The 17,476-nt window shown below is 43.9% G+C and overlaps 1 protein-coding gene across 1 annotated transcript in view; it reads right to left on the bottom strand.

Moving 5' to 3' along the window:
* Positions 1-17,476, bottom strand: part of LOC121287539 (solute carrier family 12 member 5-like) — a 426,506-nt gene that overhangs the window by 116,036 nt on the left and 292,994 nt on the right. The window contains exon 9 of the mRNA XM_041205472.1: positions 788-955. Within this exon, the coding sequence (XP_041061406.1) occupies positions 788-955 (168 nt within the window). The remainder of the gene's footprint in view (positions 1-787; positions 956-17,476) is intronic.

Below are 17,476 nucleotides of genomic sequence, written 5' to 3'. Positions count from 1 at the left end.
CAGGGGGGCTGAAGAGAACTGTTTGAAGCAGGAAATTAAACATTTTGCTCAACCATCAAATTTGATGAACAGTTCAATGAAAAAGGATGCCTTTCAATATAAGTGTTTGAAAGTATCATAGAATGTGAAGGGGGAAAGATATATATTACACCCAGTACCCATAGGAACAAAGGATATGATTTTACGGTCCTGCTTGCTGTGGGAATCATTGTGGGAGGGACAGAAAATTTGATGGATCAGCAGAAGGTACGTTGACTTCAGTGGGAATTTCTGTCCCACATTGTGCCCAAGGAAATAGTAAGCCATTTAGCCTCTCGAGTATAGCCTGCCACTCAAAGCGATCACGGCTGATCTAAGACCTAACTCCCTATCTCTGGTTTTGCCCTATAATCCCTTAATACCTTTAGTTAACAGAGATTTATCAATCTTAGTTTTAAAATTAACAATTACCTCGCATCAAATGCCATTTGTAGTTGAGAATTCTGAAATTCTATGACCTTTTGCAGGTAGAAATGTTTCCAAATTCACCCATGACAGGACTGACTCTAATCTTTAGGCTATGCTCTCTAGTCCTAGATTCACCAACAAGCAGAAATAGTTTCTCTCTATCTACCCTATCAGTCCCCCTTGATATCTTGACAACTTCAATCAAATTGGCCTTTAATATTCTAAATTCTGGGAATACAACCCTCACAGCTGACTGTGTGAGCCCTCAATGTAAAAACAAAACAAATGGATTTCCACTAAACATGAGTTACATGTTATCTATACAAAAAATACTTCCTACCAGTCACTGAAGGGAAGTAGATGCCAACCAGCAGGGTGAAATATGATGTCATGTCAGTGAAAACGTAAGGCTGATCCAAGCTGACAGTTCTCACTGAGCTGCTCACAGATGGCAAGTAACGGTGTTCCACAATCACACCTTTAGCCAGGTAATTCGCCCACAGGTTTTCTAGTACAAAGAAAGAGATAAACCGGGTAAAGTTAGCTAGATCATTCTCAGATACAACACCCACTGACGGGATCATCATGTACTTAGCCATGAAGTCATACATCATTAGCAAACATGTTATCTTTGTGTTGGTAGTGGCATTGGGTAAAGTTGGTAGATATTATTTATTTTTATTTCTTCACCCCCTTGTCCCCCCTTCCCCTCCTGCCTGCCACCCACCCATCCTCTCCCCCCACCCTCCGGCCACCCAGCCGTGATTGACCCTCACAGTTCTGTACTGGCAGATATGTTCTAGCCCATCCATGTTCATCTTCATGGACATTGCTAATGTCCCTCCTTGACTTACAACTCACAGCAGAATTTGAGTAAAACCATGAGTGACATATATTTGGGAGGAAATCCTTGGGCCTCACTGTGCCTACCACATTTTAGAAGCGAGAACGGGAGACTGCAATTTAGAAATTGCATCCTCTGCTCAGCAGACCTAATGTATTCTGGAAACCGAACACAGTCTTGTAATTTGGCTATATAAAAAAGTAATTTCAGTAAAGCTTTTTAAATAAATCTGCTGAAACCACAGTGATACTGTGATCTTTGAAGTCTGCAGATCTTGATGAGGAAAGGAGCGAATATCACCAAAAGATGATTTTTATCTAGTAGAGTTGACAGACACTTGTCAAGAGGCAACTGTGCAAGCATGATCCATGATCACATTGCTGATTGTTTCATCCTTGACAAATCTTCAACCTTTAAAGTAAAACCAAAATGGACTGAATGACCATTTTCCATTAAGAGCAGCTTTGCATAAACTCTTCAGTATTTAGAATCATATTCAGAAGCTTGAGACTGAGAGATATGTCATATTAGCATATACAGGAACATCATATTAAAAGCACTTTCTTCAGGATTCTATAATGCCACTGACCTTATCTCACCAACCCTAGAAAGAACACAATGTATGCAGTCGAGTGCAAGAGAAAAGATAATTACACAAAAATTTAAAACCAGAATTTTGCCCAAATGTTAATAGCCTGTATGTTCTTCTTCACTGATTTGCTCTCAAGAATCTGATTGCTGTAAAAGCTACACATTTTGCCCATGCTGAATTGGGAGCTGGTAGTTAACCTTATCCTTGAACTTTTGCAGTCTTTATGCTGATGGTCTGCCCACGCTAGTGTTACATGGGAAATTCCAAGATCTTAAACTAATGACAACAAAGGAATATGTTCCATTCAAAGTGTGTGTGATGTGGAGTGGAAGTTGGAGATGATGGTTTTGACACCATCTTGCTGATTTTCTTCTTCTGGTCAATGGTGAACCTAAGGTGTTGATGGTGACGGACTCAGTTGCCATTAAAAACGAGGGAAAGTATTTATGAAACATAAGCTCCATGTATTAAATGCTGTCAGGGCCTGTAACCTTTTCTGTATCCTGTGCATCCATCCAATCCAATCCAATCTGTAATGTCACATGGATTGAAGCAAAATGGCTGGACAAAGGAATATGTGATGGAGAGGACTTCAGGAGAAGGCCAATTAGAATCATTCAGTCAGCACTTTTGTCTGAAGACACTTTCAAACAATTCACCCTCATCTCTTGCACTCAAAATCTTGCTCTTGATCAATATTAGCTTATATGGCATGGAAGTCAACACACTCAAATACGTACTCCATCCTTATTATAATATATCGCATGACCTTAGTAAATTTGTTTTTTTCTGTAAAAACCTAGGACAGGGGAAACCTAGTGAACGATATTGAAAATTATATCAACAGGAGATTGTTGATCCTAAGAAGAAAATAATGACAGTTTATATTTTAAAGGCCATCACAATTTCAATTTTAGATAGTGATTATGGTTGTGGTCATTGGCTGCTTAATTTAGGTCCCAGCTTCATTGATCTACACTCCTAATCAAAAATTACTTGCTAATTTATCCAGCTTATTCCAGTCATTTAGACTGGTTTAATTTCCTATTTGTTTTCACACCAGACTGACATACAAGGATATAGCCATGAGTGGAACTGGTTAGGCCACGACCCACTTAATTAACAGCCAATTCCATCCAACTCTGAGCTCATGTGGATGTGTAGATCAGGGTCGGGTTGTCCGAACCTCAGGAGCTGACTCCTGGGGCTGGATTTTTCTCCTTCAGCTGCTTCATCAATGATCTTCCCACCATCATAAGGTCAGGATTCCTGATGGCTGCACAATGTTCAACACCATTTGCGATGACTCAGATACTGAAAAAGTCCATGTCCATATGCAGCATAGACAACATTCAGGTTTGGAATGGGATGGAGGATAGCTGTAATGTAATATTTTTAATCTACTTTACCTCATCAGATAATACTGAAACACCTGCGCAGGGTCCAGCTTGAAGTCTGTGGGGTGACCATCAAAATCTAATTTAATGCTCCAATAATTATTTTCTGTTTTGTTACTTTCTGCTAGGAAGGTTATTTGTTTTTTTCTGTGGCTCACTCACTTCCTGAATTTGATTTGTTCTTGTTATTTTCTCTTTCCTCCTGTGAGCTACTTGTATTTTAAATTGGCAAGCATTTTAAAGTGTCCTAACTTTCCATAGTTGTGAATGCCCTGCTGGGCATTCTTCCTGCTTTTGCAAAATTTTCCTGCCACATCGAGAGCATTTCAAGATGACTGCTGGTGCGCTTTTTCTGATTTTGTGGACTTTTGCTTATGCTTTTTCTGTTCTGACTGACCTATTGAAGCTTTTTCAGTTCTGACAGAAGTATTGAATGGCTTCACTCATTTTTTTACCCAAGGGAAATCACTTTTCCTACAAACAACTGCTTTGTTTTACTTCCTAAGCTCAGTCTGTTTTGCTATTTGCACTGCCTTTGTGAGAGTTCAATCTTCCCTCATTTGCAGAAGATCTGATAAAGTTTCATCTAAGATTTCAACTGCTATGCAATCATGTATTAATTCACCTCTGAGGATCCTGTAGTCATATGTCTGTACAGGTCAATTATAAATTAATCCATGTATTCACCCAGTTTTTGCTTTCTCTCAATAAATTTTGCTCACTCAGTGATCAAATTTTTTGAACAATGAAGTATGAATCAAGTGCCTGGAGGACCTTCTCATATGAGCTCAAAGCCTCATTGATGCTCTGTCTTGCAATGATTAACATTATCTGCCATGGCCCCTATGGCATTGAGCAAAGAACTGACCTGATCCTTCTGGGTCTTATGCAAACCTGAAACTGTTCTGTATCTACAGAATTGCTTCCTCCAATTGTCCCAGTTTTCAGCCTGTTAGACGATCAGACCATAAGACATAGGAGCAGAAATTAGGCCAATCGGCCCATCGAGTCCGCTCCGCCATTCAATCATGGCTGATAAGTTTCTCAGCCCCATTCTCCCGCCTTCTCCCCGTAACCTTTGATCCCCTTACCAATCAAGAACCTATCTATCTCGATCTTAAATACACTCAATGACCTGGCCTCCACAGCCTTCTATGGCAATGAATTCCATAGATTCACCACTCTCTGGCTAAAGGAGTTTCTCCTCATCTCTGTTCTAAAAGGTCTTCCCTTTACTTTGAGGCTGTGCCCTCGGATCCTAGTCTCTCCTACTAATGGAAACATCTTCCCCACCACCACTCTATCTAGGATTTTCAGTATTCTGTAAGTTTCAATCAGATCCCCCCTCATCCTTCTAAACTCCATCGGGTATAGACCCAGAGTCCTCAAATGTTCCTCATATGTTAAGCCTTTCATTCCTGGGATCATTCTTGTGAACCTCCTCTGGACCCTCTCCAGGGCAGCACATCCTTCCTGAGATACGGGGCCCAAAATTGCTCACAATATTCTAAATGTGGTCTGACCAGAGCCTTATAAAGCCTCAGCAGCATATCCCTGCTTTTATATTCTAGTCCTCTCAAAATAAATGCCAACTTTGCATTTGCCTTCCTAACTATCGACTCAACCGGCAAGTTAACCTTAAGAGAATCCTGGACTAGGACTCCCAAGTCCCTTTGCACTCCAGATTTCTGAATTCTCTCCCCATTCAGAAAATAGTCCATGCCTCTATTCTTCCTACCAAAGTGCACGACCTCACACTTCCCCACGTTGTACTCCATCTGCCACTTCTTTGCCCATACTCCTAACCTGTCCAAATCCTTCTGCAGCCTCCCCGCCTCCTCAATACTAACTGTCCCTCCACCTATCTTTGTAACATCTGCAAACTTAGCCAGGATGCTCTCAGTTCCTTCATCTAGATCATTAATGTATAAAGTGAAAAGTTGTAGTCCAACACTGACCCCTGCAGAACTCCACTAGTCACTGGCCACCATCGTGAGAAGGACCCCCTTATCTCCACTGTCTGCCTCCTGCCAGACAGCCAATCTTCTATCCATGCTAGTACCTTGCCTCTAACACCATGGGCTCTTATATTACTGAGCAGCCTCCTATGCGGCACCTTGTCAAAGGCCTTCTGGAAGTCCAAGTAGATAACATCCATTGGCTCTCCTTTGTCTAATCTACTCATTACTTCCTCAAAGAATTCTAACAGATTTGTCAGGCATGACCTTCCCCTGATGAAACCATGCTGACTTTGCCCGATTTTCCCATGCACTTCCAAGTATTCTGAAATCTCATCCTTAATAATGAACTCTAAAATCTTACCAACAACCGAGGTCAGGCTTATCGGCCTGTAATTTCTGGTCTTTTGCCTCACTCCCTTCCTAAACAGGGGGGTTACATTAGCGATTTTTCAGTCCTCTAGGACCCTTTCTGACTCCAGTGATTCCTGAAAGATCACCACTAACGCCTCCACTATCTCTTCAGCTATCTCCTTCAGAACTCTGGGGTGTAATCCATCTGGTCCAGGTGATTTATCCACCTTCAGACCTTTCAGTTTTCCTAGCACCTTCTCCTTGGTAATGGCCACCATACTCACCTCTGTCCCCCGACTCTTTTGAACTTTGGGGATGTCACTCGTGTCTTCCATTGTGAAGACTGATGCAAAGTACCTATTCAGTTCCTCCGCCATTTCTTTGTTCCCCATTATTACTTCTCCAGCGTCATTTTCCAGCGGCCCACTGTCCACTTTTGCCTCTCTCTTACTCTTTATATATCTAAAAAAACACTTGCAATCTTCTTTTATATTACTGGCCAGTTTACCCTCGTAGTTAATCTTCTCCGTCCTTATTTCTTTTTTAGTTGTCTTCTATTGGTCTTTGTAGGCTTCCCAATCCCCTGGTTTCCCACTGCTCTTCGCCACATTGTATGCTTTCTCTTTAGCTTTTATGCTGTCCCTGACTTCCCTTGTCAGCCATGTTTGCCTCGTCCCCCCTTTAGTATGCTTCTTCTTCCTAGGGATGAATTTTTGCTGTGTCTCCCAAATTACTCCCAGAAACTCCTGCCATTGCTATTCCACTGTCTTTCCTGCTGGGCTCATCTACCAGTCAATTCTGGCCAGCTCCTCCCTCATGCCTCTGTAGCTGCCTTTATTCAACTGTAATACCGTTACATCTGATTCCAGCTTTTTCTTCTCAAATTGCAGGGTAAATTCTATCATATTATGGTCACTTCCTCCTAAGGGTTCCTTCACCTTAATCTCCCTTATCAAATCTGCCTCATTACACATCACTAAATCTAGAATTGCCTGTTCCCTAGTGGGCTCCACCACAAGCTGCTCCAAAAAGCCATCTCATAGACATTCCACAAATTCCTTTTCTTGGGATCGACTACCAACCTGATTTTCCCAGTCTACTTGCATATTGAAATCCCCCATGATCACTGTAACCTTGCCTTTCTTACACACCTTTTCAATCTCCTGGTGTATCTTGTGCCCAACATCCTGACTACTGTACGGAGGCCTGTACATAACTCCCATTATGGTTTTTTTTACTTTTGCGGTTCCTCAACTCTACCCACACAGATTCTACATCATCTGACCCTACATCATTTGTTGCTATCGATTTAATTTCATTTCTTACTAACAAAGCAACCCCACCCCATCTGCCAACCTGCCTATCTTTTCGATAGGATGTATATCCTTGGATAATTAGCTCCCAGTCCTGATCCCCTTGCAGCCATATCTCCGTAATGCCCACCACTTCATACCTGCCAATTTCAGTGTGCGCCTCAAGCTCATGTACTTTATTTCATATACTGCGTGCATTCAGATACAACATTTTCAGTCCTGTATTTCCCGTCCCCTTTCTCATTGTCATCTGATGTGCTAGGAGTTAGATTCCTAGCCCTTTCCAAACACTCTGTCCTATTTTGTGTTCTGGAGACTTTAATAGCCTCTCCTAGGCTCTCCTTTCTTTTCAGTTTTTTCATAATTTTCCATGAAGTTGAATCCACACCCCCCGCACCTCCCCCACACACACGCACACTAACCTGCTGCTTTGTTTCCCATTAGTCATACTAATGTTGTGAGCCTTTTGTGCTTTGGCATGTTCCTGGTAGTGGCAATGTAGACTCCATGCTTACTCTAAGTTCTGGATCTTTTGCTGCTTCAGAATTTTGGCTTGTCGGTTGTGATCTGTACCCACTGCTGCTTGGACTCTGAGTATGTGTGTTTGCTTGTATCTACTGCAGCCTTGATACTCCATTCTCAGGTGAATCTTCAATCTTTCTTCTTCTTATCCTTTTTCCAATGGTTTGTGGGTCTTTCAGCTCTGCATCTTCTCTTAGAGTTTTTCTGGGTCTTTACGATCTGTCCACTGCCATCATGTTTCATCTTGTGTTCGGGGCCTTGAAGGGGTTTCTTTAGGGTTTGCCTGTTACTCTAACAACACTACCATCGACTGTTATTCATAAAAAAAAATTCTTGGTTATTTACAGATCTATGTGCATCGCTGCACAAGGTTGAACCTCTGCTTCCTGCCAGGTCTCAATCTCTTAGTCATGTGACATTACATGGTAGTTACATCAGTATCAGGTGCTCCTGATTTTAACCCTTTATTCTACATGCATTAGGTTATAATTGAATTTATAAAATTGGAGTTGAATGCACATTTTCTGCTTTTATTTTATTTTTGTGACGTTGAAAAGAGGACAATGAGGCCAATGTAGGAGGAGAGACAAAGGGTTTGTGACTGTCAGCATGAATTATTCAGTCACACAGAATGGCAGAGAGAGGCTATCTATATTGCAGCTTCCCTTGCTCCTCATGCTTCCCTTCCTCCCTTTCCTATTGCACATTCGACTTCTCCATTTCCACCACTTCTTGCTCTTCTCTGTCCCTTCATCATGCTCCTATTCTGCAGCAATACAGAGCCCAAAATATCCCTCTACTGTTTTGTACATTTTTGCCAATCACAATATACAGGGCTCTTTGAATGATGAGGGTGGTAGAGAATATGATGAAACAAAAAAATGTATGATGCATGTCAGGGAATTCATGAAGTCATGAAAGGTGCTATATAAAATATAAGTCTTCGAAAAAGTTTGCCAAATACAAATTCATGAAGACAGAGCAAAGGTTCAATTTTAAAGCCAAAAGATTGTACTTGGGTGTCACATTTCACAGTATGCAGATAACATTTTTACAACTGATGTTAGAACCAGGTCAAATACAGTAGGTTGAGAGGAGAGGTAAAGATAAAAATAAGACTGGAAAAGAGAGAACAAAAGGATAGAATGGCAGCAGATACTAAGGAGGTGGTAAGAGGTGGGGGGCTCCTGTTAGGGACAAAGTGGGTGATATATGCCTAAAGGCAGAGGTCAAAGCTAAAATATGGAATTACTTAGTAAACGTAATGTTTACTAAGAAAAAGGAATCTAATAAAATATTGGTAGAAGTAGAGATGGCAGAGGCATTGGATAGGGTGAAAATTAAGAGGGAGGTGGCATTGGAAAAGCTGGCTCTGCTTAGAGTAGATAAAAACAGAAAATGCTGGAAAAACTCAGCAGGTCTGACAGCATCTGTGAAAAGACAAACAGAGTTAACGTTTCGAGTAAAATATGGCTCTTCTTTGGAACCCTTAGAGTACATAAGGCACCTAATCTGGATGGCTTGCATCCCAGGTTTACCAAGTGGGAGTGGAGATAACAGAAGGGCCTGCTTTAATCTCCCAATCTTCCCTAGACATGAGGGAGGTTCAGAGGATTGGAGAGTGGCCAACATGGCAATCTTATTCAAGAAAGGATGTAAGGATAGGCCCCTACAGGTCCATCAGTTTAACATCAATGGTGGGTAAGGTTTTAGAAACAACATTCAGGGGAAAAAAATCAGACATTTGAAGAAGTTTGAGTTAATTAAGGATAGCCACCATGGATTTATAATAGCCAAATAGTGCTTGACCAATCTAATCAAATTTTTTGATGATGTAATAGAGAAGATTGATGAAGGGAGTGTGGTGAATGTGGTCTACATGGATTTTAAGAAAACATTTGACAAGGTACCACATAGAAGGCTGTTTACAAAATTGAGGCTCACAGAATAAGAGGTTCAGTGTCGAATTGGATAAAAAAAATTAGCTTAAAGACAGAAAACTGTGAAGCCATGGTAAATTATTATTTTTCAGACTGGAGGATGATAGACAGTAGTGTTCCTCATCATCCGTGCTAGGAACGCTGCTGTTTTTGCTATATATAAATGACTTGGATCTTGGAATGCAGAGTAAAGTTTCAAAGTTTGCCAATAATACCAAACTTGAAAGAGTGGCAAGCAGTGAGGATGATAAAAATTGCCTGCAACGGGACATAGCAGAATGGACAGATAAGTGGTAGATGGAATTTAATACAGAGAAGTGACTTCAAAAGGAAATTGGATGAGCTTTTGAAGGAAATAAACTTGCAGGGCTACAGAGAATGAGTGGGGGGGCGGGGTGGGGGGGGGGGGGGGGGGGGGGGGGGGGGGGGGTGGGGGGGGGGACTGACTGGATTGCTTTGTGGAGAGCCAGCATAGACTCGAGCTGAAGGACCTCCTTCTAGGCTGTAAATTACACTATATTCGGTTAAACATAAATTTAAATTTTTTTCTAAAGAGGGTAAATTACAAAACTGATGTGTCAGTGATGACACTTTCGCTGAATCAGACGGTTATGGGTTCAAGCTTCATTGCAGCAATTTGACTACATAATCTAGCACAGTCCCAAAGGATTGAAGCACTGTCAAAGGTGACATTTTCAGATGAAACCCTAAACCATCTGTTTGCCTTTTTAGGTCAATGTACAAAATCTCCTGATATTGTTTGATAAGGAGCAGGGAAATTCTGGTGTTCTGGCCAATATTTATCCCTCCACCAATATCACTAAAACAGATAATCTGGTCATTTATCCCATTGTTGTAGGTGGAACTTACTGCATACAAATTGGCTGCTGCATTCTCCTACATTGCAACAGTGACTACACTTCAAAAGTACTTAACTCCTGTAAAGTGCTTTGGGATGTTCTGATGCCTTCAAAGTTGCTGTATAAATGCAAGTCTCTCTTCACCCTTGAATAACCTTTTTGGAGAAAATTTTGTTGCCATGATAATTAGGGGTAGAGTGATATGAATGAATGGTTGTCACTACAGTGAGATACTGTATAAATGAGAAGCATCAATGTCCGTTACTTTGTGTTAGACTTCACATTGGTGGGAAATTTGTGTAATTAATAAGGCTTAAATTATCAAATTGTACTGTGCCTAAGATTAGTGATGAAACATATTTGTATGTATTATTGGGATGATGCATGAATTTTGGGGTATGCTGTTAAGAGTGTCTTAAAGTTGGTATCTCTTCAAGTTCTAAATACTGTGAAGTAGCTTTAAGAAAGAACACCTGCGCCCTTTGGGAGTGAACTGAAATTATGGGTGGAATTTTCCGAGCCCGCTGGCGGCAGGTATGGTAGGTGGTGTGCGTAGAAAATATGGTGCAACCTGCTTCATGACGGTATGAAAGCAGGTTGCGATTGTCTGCTAATACACCGATGGTGGGCCGTGTTTCCCGCCATCGGTCGGCAGGGAGCTAATTGTAATACATCAGCATATAATTAAAAGGCCATCCCACCAGGCTTTTGGAACCTCGCCTTATTGTCTGTCCATGTCGGCGGGAAAGCACACCGATGTGTTTCACAACAGCATGCAGTCGACATGCACTTGGCGGCCTTCACTTTGGGGGAACTGAGGTGAGTGAGCAACAACTTGTTTGTTATTAACAGGCCTCAGGGGTGCTGGGGGGCAAATGATGTCTGGCTCTGGAGATGACTGCTGAGGGGGTGGTGTCCAGGGGCAAGTGCTGGCCAGCCTCGGAGGTGACTGCTGAGGGTGGGGGTGTGTCTGGGGGCGATTGCTGGCTAGACTCAGAGGCAACTGTTGTCAGTGGGTTGGGGGGGGGAGGGTGGGTGGTGGGGGGTCAAGTGCTGCCCTGGCACTGCATCCCACGCACAGACAACTGAGGTGGGGGTCAAGGTAAACAAGGGAAGTGGGCCGCATTACGGACACCTGTATAAACTGACCATGCCTCTGCAACTGAGACAGATCAGGCGCAGCCAAAGTGATATGATTGGGGTCAGGATACTAGCCTGCCCGCCCACACAAGTAATGCTGAGTCACCAAAGGGCCACTAGCGCTCCATTCCTTACCCCCCCCAACCCCACCCCGGCACAGACTTCGAGTCCACCACCACTTTATTGGACCGAGGAGCAGTTGAACTGCACACGTTGTGCAGTCTCCTCGTTAACCTTAGAAGGTGGAGGAACTGAGGCTCCTGGCTGCGCAAAGGCAAGAGCAACAACCTCATGAAGAAGGGGCTGCAGGGGCTCCCATACACGCTGCCCAGAAGCGACAGCGAGCCGTGGCTGGTCGGTGCCTGGCAACATCCAGGGTCTATAGGTGCCACCTGCCATTCCTGCAGATAACTGAGAACCAGTGTTGCTGATGACTGTGCATTTCTAGGGACCTGGTCGCTCATATCTGCCACTTACTGGTGGACTTGGCGCCAAGGGGACATGGAGGGCATCCACTGCCAGTGACTGTGAAAGTGACCGCGAAGCTCAATTTCTATGCCACTCAATTTCTATGTGAGTGGCTTCTTTCAGGGCTCCTCAGGTGACTTCTGTGGGATTTCAAAATCCGCCACCCACAAATGCATCCATGAGATCAAAGATGCCACCTTCTCCATGGCACACAACTTTGTGCATTTCACCCGTGACCAGGACAGCCAGGATGTAAGGGCCATTGGATTTGCCTTGATCCCGGATTCCCACAGATGCAGGGTGAGATTGACTGCACTCATGTGACATTCAGGTCTCCGTCACTACACATGGTGGACTTCATCAACCGCCAGGGCTTCCACTCACTGAATGTGCAGCTGATGTGCATCCACCAGAAACGCATCCTGCAGGTGTGCGCACGGTTTCCATGGAGTGTGCATGTCGTCTACATCCTGAGTTGCTTGCAGATCCCTGCAGTCTTCTAGGGTCTACAGAGGCTGTAAAGTTGGCTCTTTGGGGACAAGGGCTCCCTGCAGAGGCCGTGACTGATGACACCCATGTGGCAGCCTCAGACTGCAGCAGAGTGACGCTATAATGAGGCCCATGCAGCAGCTTACAACTTGGTGGAGCAGACCATTGGAATGCTGAAGATGCGGTTCTGGTGCCTGGACCGGTCTGATGGAGCCCTGCAATTTAGTCCACAGAGGGTGTCATGCATCGTCGTCGTCTGCTACGCCCTTTATAACCTGGCGCTGCAATGGGGAGAGGAGCTGGCTGAGGAGGAGATGGAGGAGCTGGAGGTCTTCTCCAATGAGGAGAACGCTGATGAGGGTGAGGAAGTCCTCGGTGGTGACAATGACGGGGATGAGGCCCTTGCACTGGCTAGATGAGGCAGGTGCATTCGGGAGGCCCTCATAGCTGCCAGGTTTGTGGAGGATGATGATGACATACAGTGAGGTGTCCCCATTGATCCTCACATCGAATGTGTGAACGTTTGACTCCAGTCTGGCTTATGGTAGCGCCAATACCTACTGTGAGAATGCTCTTCTCATGGAGATGCAGTGGAGGCCCCAATAGTTGCTTGATCGCAGGAGGATGATGACAACATGCAGTGAGGACACTCCATAGATCTTCACACAGCCTCTGAGAATGCCTGACTCCTGTTTGGCTGAGGGCAGCTCGCTTGTGCTCCGTGATCAGGGCCATATTGGAAACGCAGCCATGAAACTTTAGACGCATCTGATGCTGTGTCCGCCTTCAGCACCTCAGCCCTTCAGGAGCAGGTGCACAGCATCACTGGTCACAGATGCCAGTGTGAAGGGGGGCCAGCTCCACCTTAAAGGTGCTGAAAGCACACAGAGAGAATGAGAGAACTCTGTGGCACCTGCCCACTACATTCTGGCAGCAATGACCAGCACTGCCGAGGTGCAGGCATCAATAATGTTTCCAGGGAGTGTGAGACTGGACCATCACTGTGGTCTGAAGGCTGCACAGAGTACAGGGAAGAGGCCCTGGACTGAGACACCTGCCTTTATCTTGTGCAGAAACGTTTCACATCTGAGTGACAAGAACACTGCTCATCAGAACGAAGAGCCACAGGCAGGGAGACATTTTTAGTTTATTGACAATAGTGAGCAGTATCTTCAAGTGATCAACACCCATGGCCAGGCTGTGCAACTACTTTTACCAGACTTTCTAAACCCTGCCACTACGTCTTGGTGCTTCCTGGACATCCACAGCAGAGATGGAGGCAGCCTGCTGACTGTAGTGCCTTGTCTGTGATGAGTTTGGCAGGTGTCCTCTGGAGGGCCGAGATTTCGTGGGCCCAGGCCTGCTTTCGGGGTCCTTCTGTGTGGCAGTGGCACCCTCCTCGGCCTGTGAAGCTGGAGCTGAGGAGGTCACAGAAAGAGGGGATTCGAATAGATGGTCACTCCCAGAGTCATCTGGGCCAATGGCCCTAGAGTGTGCACCTGCTGATCTTCCTCCCTATGGGGCTTTGTAACCTTTAGCCCAAATATGTGCTGGATCAATGCAACTAACAACTTCTAACCCAATATTTGCAATACTTGACCAATGGGGAAGAGTACTCCTAGCATCCCCACAACAAGCTAACCTTAATTGTATCTCTAACCGGAGGGCCGCAGAACATTTTAGGCCAGAGACCATCCTTCTAGACAATCAGCTTTGCAGCCATGGCATTCCTTCTAACTGCTTTTCTATAAATTGTATCTTTACTGGACACCCTGGAACATCTAGTGCTCAGGCCACCTTCATGGCCAATCAGCATTGTAGTTTTGCCTTCACTTTACTGCTAAGTTAGACTTGCTGGAGCCCAAATGTGCAAATGAGTTCTAGCTATGGGGCAGAATTTTCCCAGAATTGCACTAAGTGTGGTAGCCATCTGGTAAAACGGAGCCCTACATGCTGATGAAAATGGTGGATTTTTATGCTGTATCGTCAGGCAGTTTCCATGGCAGGCGGGCTTGCATTCATCCGCCATCACCCCCACTGTTGCATCACCACTGGACACCATCTTTAAAAGGCAGCCACCAGCAAAGCGCTCATGACCACCAGCTTACCACCGCTGCCTGGAAGACTTGGCCAGCAAAGGAAGAAAGACTGTAGCACCCCCCCCACCCCCCGCTTCAACAACGGGTCCCTCAAGCAACTGCTGGATGCTGTGGAGGCCCGCCAGGATGTGCTCTGCCCCCGCTCCGGCCGTAGCATAGGCAGCAAAACCGTCAACCCGGCTTGGGAGATGGTGGCAGCGGTGGTCAGCACAAACACCCTGCAGAGGAGAACAGCCACCCAAGGCGCAAAAAGATGAATGATCTCTACTGTTCCGCCAGGATAAGTCACTATTTTCATCACTCCCAACTCACACACTCAAAAACCCCTCACACATCCTCACTGCCAGTGCAAGGGACATCCCCATTCACTCTTTCACACATACCATCATTGTCCTCAATACGTCCATGGGACCACTCACCACCCACACAAATAAAGGCAAAATACTGCTCTGAAGCTGACCAGCTGCAACCTGGCAGGAGCAGGGGCAGCTATGCTGAATAAGTTTTTTTAAATGCAAAAAAGTGAATATTTGGACTAAAAACTACTGTGCAGTAATAAGATTTTACTAACCAACTTTTCTCTACCCTTTCCCAGGTCACAAATCTCCATTTGCCCTGGCCACTTTGAAGATGAAGATCCTTTCATTTTTTTAATACCACCACAGATGGCAGCCAAACAATGCTGTTGTTGCCTCCGCTCCTACCCCTCTTGCCGTCACCTACCGCCCCTCACCGCCCCCCCCCACCCCGGCCACTATTTGCGCTGCAATCCTGTCTTTAGGGTCACCAAGACCTCAACTCCATAAAAATCACAATTCACAGCAGGCTGGAGGACGGAGATGGGTTTGTGACCCAGAATTGAATCCACTTCCCAATTCACATCTCCAACAGGAAAATTCAGCTTTGACTATGATTTTGCCTTCCTGTTATTTATAATTATTATGAATTGTCTTGGTTAAGGGGGATAGGACAAGTTGAGTTTAACTTATCCTCAATGAGATGCGCCAATTTTACTTAAAAAACATTTCCTGTTTCTTTGTACCACCCAATAATAGATAGATCTCTTTTCAGCTCAAGGGATTTACAGTCGGTCGTGCTTTTTATTCTTTCATGGCATTTTCCTGCTGGCAATGGTCTGACCTTGGTAACTGTGCATTGGGTGACAAGCCAATTAACATGCTGTAGATGTATTAAATGTGTGATTAAAATTATTTTAAATTCCACAGAGCTGGTAGTTTACACAATAGGTAGAAGACAACCTTCATTAATCATATCTAACTATTGGCAAGGACTTGATATTTTCAGGGATTTCATCACCTGACTACCCAGATGGTTGAATATCTACTCTCATCAACAGATGACACCACGGTAGTGGAATCACAAGAAGCCACAATGTGATTCTTAAGCATTTTGTTTGGCACTGCACTGGAATGTGTGATGATGGGGTCAATTTTTGAGCCTGTGATTAGAGTAAGTGTAGTCAGAAAAAAAAATCTGACTGTTGCTTTAACAAATTCAAGCAACCCAGTTTAGCTTTCAACATCAACTTTTCAAGGAATTTAAATCCAGACCGCAGTGCAACAGAGCCAGTTTCCACTTCTGGTACCAAGTGGGGTTGAGAGACCGAATTTCTAACCTGAATTAAAATTTTGCCCATTTCTCAAATGTTCAGGTTCACCTTCACCTGTCCCTTACATCAAGATCAGCCAGTTATCAGCTGAGCAACTTGTATTTGTGCCAAGAACAACTGTAGCAAAGGGAGGGGGAGGATGCAGTGTGAGTTTGTCTGACTCCTGGTTGTCTAAGAGATTATCTGTTTGTTTTCCTTGCCATCTGGTGGTACCATCTGTTTTGATAAACAAAAGCAAAAACCCAAAGCAAGAATTGATTTTTCATCCCCATTCACAACAGTTGGGTCAAATACACATTGGAGAAGTAAAACCTAGGATCATCATCAGCACCTTTGCCAAATTTTGCTTTCTAAGTCAGATTTTTTTTGTCACAATATTGGAAAAACTGATGAATTTCTAATACTCACCTATCATAAAGTTATCTGGGGACGATTTTTCCCATTCATTATGACAAATTGTCCCTGTTGAGTTGCATCAGAATTCTGTATATTTTGTTCAGAGGACATCACCTAAATCTCAAACCTCTATATCTACTTAAATATTCAGTTACTTTATTGTTCATCAAGATGAAGGATGTTCATATTGAACAGCTCTCCATCAAGCAGCCCATCTTTCACAATCATGGAGCAAGTATTGAGAATAGATCTCCTTACTCTGTTCCAATAACTATATTGAAATTAAATACCTTCCCCATTGTTCACAATATTAATGGAGCCATGAACCTCTATTTATTTCCATCAAATTAGCACCTCAGAAATAATTTCATGTGCACATGTTAACTGCCTGGATGGTAATACTCAAAAAATATAATAACTTCAACATCAAAAGAACACCCTCTACTGCACCCAGCGTACACTTTCCATATCCCCTGCCAACTATCCCTTTGGCCTCCTGGATGAGATTGTGAGATTGTGGATTGTTTTTATCTTAGAGCAGAGCCCACTAGAAACATGTTTTAAGTTTGCTCACACTAATTTCACAAGGGACACTTGAATGCAGCAGAGAAAGCAACCTCCTATCTCACCAATTCAGATTGCATTCCAAACTGGATGTAAAAGCACGTACACAAGAAAGAACAGATAGCCCATCCGTTGAGTCTGAGCCACTCTGTAACTTCTACACATCATCACTGACCTCACCAGCCTCACTACTCCATCCCCTGGAGCCATGTGACCTCCAGGGAGAGACAAAAAACAGAGAGAAAAATACCACATACCAGAAGTGGAAGACATCATGCTAACTTAGGGACAAAAACAAAAATAGCTGGAAAAACTCAGCAGGTCTGACAGCATCACCACCATCTACACCCCTTTGTTCTTTTGTCTATGACATCTTTGGCAATCTCTTCTTTGCCTCCATCTATCTCTGGCCCTCTATCCAACTCCACCTGTCCCACTCCCCTCAAACAACTTATATTTCACC

The sequence above is a fragment of the Carcharodon carcharias genome, chromosome 14 (genome assembly GCF_017639515.1).
Source record: "Carcharodon carcharias isolate sCarCar2 chromosome 14, sCarCar2.pri, whole genome shotgun sequence".
Taxonomy (NCBI): Eukaryota; Metazoa; Chordata; class Chondrichthyes; order Lamniformes; family Lamnidae; genus Carcharodon; species Carcharodon carcharias.
The sequence above is the reverse complement of the archived record's forward strand: the minus strand, read 5'-3'. Positions and strand labels throughout refer to the sequence as shown.